The sequence below is a fragment of the Dipodomys merriami genome, unplaced genomic scaffold (assembly GCF_024711535.1).
Source record: "Dipodomys merriami isolate MVZ:Mamm:240054 unplaced genomic scaffold, mDipMer1.0.p SCAF_11, whole genome shotgun sequence".
Classification (NCBI taxonomy): Eukaryota; Metazoa; Chordata; class Mammalia; order Rodentia; family Heteromyidae; genus Dipodomys; species Dipodomys merriami.
The window spans coordinates 4,008,873-4,012,569 of NW_027202382.1; the positions used below are offsets into that span (position 1 = coordinate 4,008,873).

General features: G+C 37.9%; 1 protein-coding gene across 2 annotated transcripts; it reads left to right on the forward strand.

The window, feature by feature from the left end:
* The first annotated feature begins 2,330 nt into the window (after positions 1 to 2,330).
* Positions 2,331 to 2,873, forward strand: LOC138815928 (anaphase-promoting complex subunit 10-like). Of its 2 annotated transcripts, XM_070005317.1 has the most exons (2): positions 2,346 to 2,520; positions 2,642 to 2,760. In XM_070005317.1, the coding sequence occupies exons 1-2, from the start codon at positions 2,346 to 2,348 to the stop codon at positions 2,686 to 2,688; spliced, it is 222 nt and encodes a 73-aa protein (XP_069861418.1). In that variant the 3' UTR covers positions 2,689 to 2,760. The 2 variants fall into 2 exon arrangements, with proteins under 2 accessions (XP_069861427.1, XP_069861418.1); XM_070005326.1 differs by having other exon boundaries at positions 2,331 to 2,873.
* Positions 2,874 to 3,697: the final 824 nt, after the last annotated feature.

A 3,697-nucleotide genomic window follows, 5' to 3' on the forward strand; every position in this document is an offset into this window, starting at 1 on the left:
TGTTCAATTCTCTATTAATTCAAAACAAAAGGAGAGAAGACTTTTTTTAAAAAAAATATTTTTATGCCTTTCAAGAAACCTACCCCTCTCCCCCACTGATATTTAAAACCTGGCCTAAAGTTAAATGAACTTAGGGATCACTTGAGGAGTAAAACTAACCACCTTCCTCAATTTATCAGAGAAAATGTTTTTCACAAGTGGGAGTGGGAGTGTTTCATGGCCTTTCCCTTCTTTTCTTTTTTTTTTATCAAATGTTTTCATTTTTTAAGTTTTTTATTGTCAAGGTAATATATGTAAGAGGGGTTACAGTTACATAAGTAAGGTAATAAGTATATTTCTTGTCAAACTTGTTACCCCTTCCCTCATTTTTCTCCTACTTTCCCTTTCCCCCAACCCCTCCAAGTTGTACAAGTTATTTCCAACATATTATCTTGTATATATCACTGTTTCACTGGTTCCCTCCTTGTCCTTTGTCTCAGCATTCTTTTATTTTCTTTAGGGGTACAGGGCATGGAGTACTAGTTTAAAATCAGTGCCTCACAGTTTCTTGGCTTGCTTGCTGAGTTAGCATTCTACCACTAGACTCACAAAATCTCCACATTCTGCTTTTTGCTGCTTATTTTGGAGATGGAATCTCATGGCAGAAACCATGGCAGAAAACTGCCAAGGTTTGCTTCAACTGTGATTCTCCAAATCTCAACTTCTTGAGTAGCTATGATTATAGGTGTGAGCCATAATTACCAGGCTGTTGGCCCATTTGAAATACCTTGAAATCAAAGACATTAGATTGGCCTTGATATCTCTTCCTCTTCCTCTTCCTCCTCCTCCTCCTCCTCCATATCTTTCATCTTTTGTCTTCTTTTGATATAGGGCCTTCTTTTGATATAGCTCAGATGGGCCTGAAATTCACTATGAAATCTAGGCTAGACTTGAACTTGTAATCTTTTTAACTCTTCCTCCAGAGTACTGGAATTAAAGACTGCTGGACTTGACATCTCTGATATTGAAGAAATAAAATATTTGATGATTTAGATCAAAGGGTAACATTAGTCAAGATGCATCATACTCATAAACTGCTTTGTTAAGTGACAACTACTTTATACAACTACTAAAAATAATAAAAAAAATTTTTAAATCATTTCCACAGAAGAAAGTTCATTGTTGTGATAGATTTTAAAGTAAGGCCAATAATTAGCCTTATGAATCCCATGAAACTGGGATGACCTAAAAATTGTTTTCTATTCCTGTTCAAGTTACTAAGAATTGCCCCCATCTCTGGTCCACATCAGGGACAACATCCCAACCTAAGCTAAATCCTTCTGTTTCCTTTAGGCTATTACTCAACTCTGCAGTCAAGACAACTTCCTTGCATGGTGGCTTTGAGCTTTATAAGCTGGTTATGTGCGGGGACATGATCAATGAATTGATATTTTAACTATAAATGTACTAGAAAATCATCTATAGGGATGCCCTGGATGAGTCTGGACAAAAGTCCTTTAACATGAAAACCCAAATTATGCATTATATTAAGGCTAGCAAAGCTACTACTTGCTACTAAAGGCCCTGGCTAGATAATACCAAGAAAATAATTCTTTGACTATGGATACTGCTTAAGTCCAAGACAAAACACTGCCTTCACTGGAAAGAAAAACTGAAGCAAGGAACAAGTTTTCTTCTTTCAGAATTTCTCAAAAGTGTGTTTATGTAAATGAAGCTTTAGAATTTTGTATTTAGTTAGGGTTTGTGAGATCAGGGGAAACTACAGTTTCAGTGCCAGCATGCTTTCTTCAACCAGAGAAAACCCGAATGGTCCATTTGTAAATACTTCTGGCTTATCTTTATCTAGATGGATTTGCAGTTGATCTGCCTTTTGTTCTCTATACCTCTGCTTTAGAAAACATTTCTATTTTTTTTTTAGTTATAATCTAGCAGATGACCTAACAGAGAAGTAAACCTCACTTTCCAGATAGCTGTTGACACATAGACATTTTCCGAATCACTCAGACACCAAGACCTATCATTCCCCCAATCTAGGGCCATGGACTTTGTACACCACAGACCTACCCAGAAATACTGGCCACAAAAGTAAATCACCCCAACACAACACCAGGACTAAGAATGGATTCATGGGCTTATTATACTTACAGGCACACTTTCAAGTTCTTTCCCTTAGGATCTGGAGGCAAGTACTACAATGTCTTCTGTGATTCCATGGTAAGAAAAAGTTGGAGGGGAGGGGCGCGGTTCCGCCAGTGCAGAGAACCTGAGCTGTGAACCACGGGTTCTGGAGGGTGTCATCTTCCACGATCCAGAGAACAGGCCGACGTAAGCGGAACAATTTAAAAATGACTACATCAAATAGGACTCCTCCTGGAGCTGATCCTACGCAGTTGGAAAGGACTGGAACAGTAAGGGAAATTGGGTCACCAGGTTTTGGAGTGGATCGATTACGAGATGGCAATCTAGAAACAAACTGGCAATCTGATGGCTCCCAGCCACATTTAGTAAACATCCAATTCAGAAGAAAAACAACAGTAAAGACATTGTGTATTTATGAACACTATAAACCTGATGAAAGCTACACTCCAAGCAAAATCTCAGTCAGAGTAGGAAATAATTTTCACAACCTTCAAGAAATTCGGCAACTTGGATTGGTGGAACCAAGTGGCTGGATTCATGTTCCCCTAACTGACAGTCATAAGAAGCCAACTCGAACATTCATGATACAGATTGCTGTCCTAGCCAATCACCAAAATGAAAGAGACACCCACATGAGACAAATTAAAATATACACACCAGTGGAAGAAACTTCAATTGGTAAATTACCTAGGTGCAGAACTATTGATTTCATGATCTATCGTTCAATACGGTGACTGTGAAATAGAAGAAATGAAATTAAGCAGGTCTTTGTTTTATCCTTACTTTACATATCGTATCAAATAACTTTGTGGGAAAAGATATCAGTTATTTTGTAGTTTTGTATACATTAAAAAGTATTTGAACTTGAATAACTTTTGTGTAAAAAAAAAAGAATAACTTGGAATATCCTTGTATTAAGCTCGAGACTTTCTTGCTTTAACAGAGGCTAGGTAAGGAAGCTTGAGAGTCATGCCTCAAAATTATGTATTTGTGACAAGGGAATAGATCCTGATTGCCAAATGTGCCAAAGATTGTTGCTAGAATAATAGCTGCCAAACACAGCTGCATATTAGAATCAGAAGCTTCAATTATTCTGTCCCCTGCACTACACTCACCAAATAAAAATCTCTGGCAGTGGAAACCAGGACTTAAGTTTTTATACTCCCACCCTGGATGAACATTAAAATAATCTGGGGAGCATTTGAAAATACCAGTGTGTAAGGTCCTCTACAGAACAATTGACTCAGAACTTTTTTAAGAGATGTAGCTTATTAAAGCTCCCTGGGTGATTCTGTGAAACCAGACCCCAGCTCAGCTTCTGGGAAGCACTGAGTTAGATGGTGTAAGATGAAGCTGAGGTCAGCAGTTTTTAATCTTTATTTGACAAATGAGAGCAGCAAGGAACAGCTATGCCATGACATTGTACTAGGCCCTGTTGTACTGTGCCTTTGTCCAGTTCCAGCCCCACACTGCTTCCTGTGCATAGCTTTAAGCTGACCATTTATTTATTTGAGTCTATCCTTTAAAAAGCTTGTGAAATACAGATCAAATTATGTAT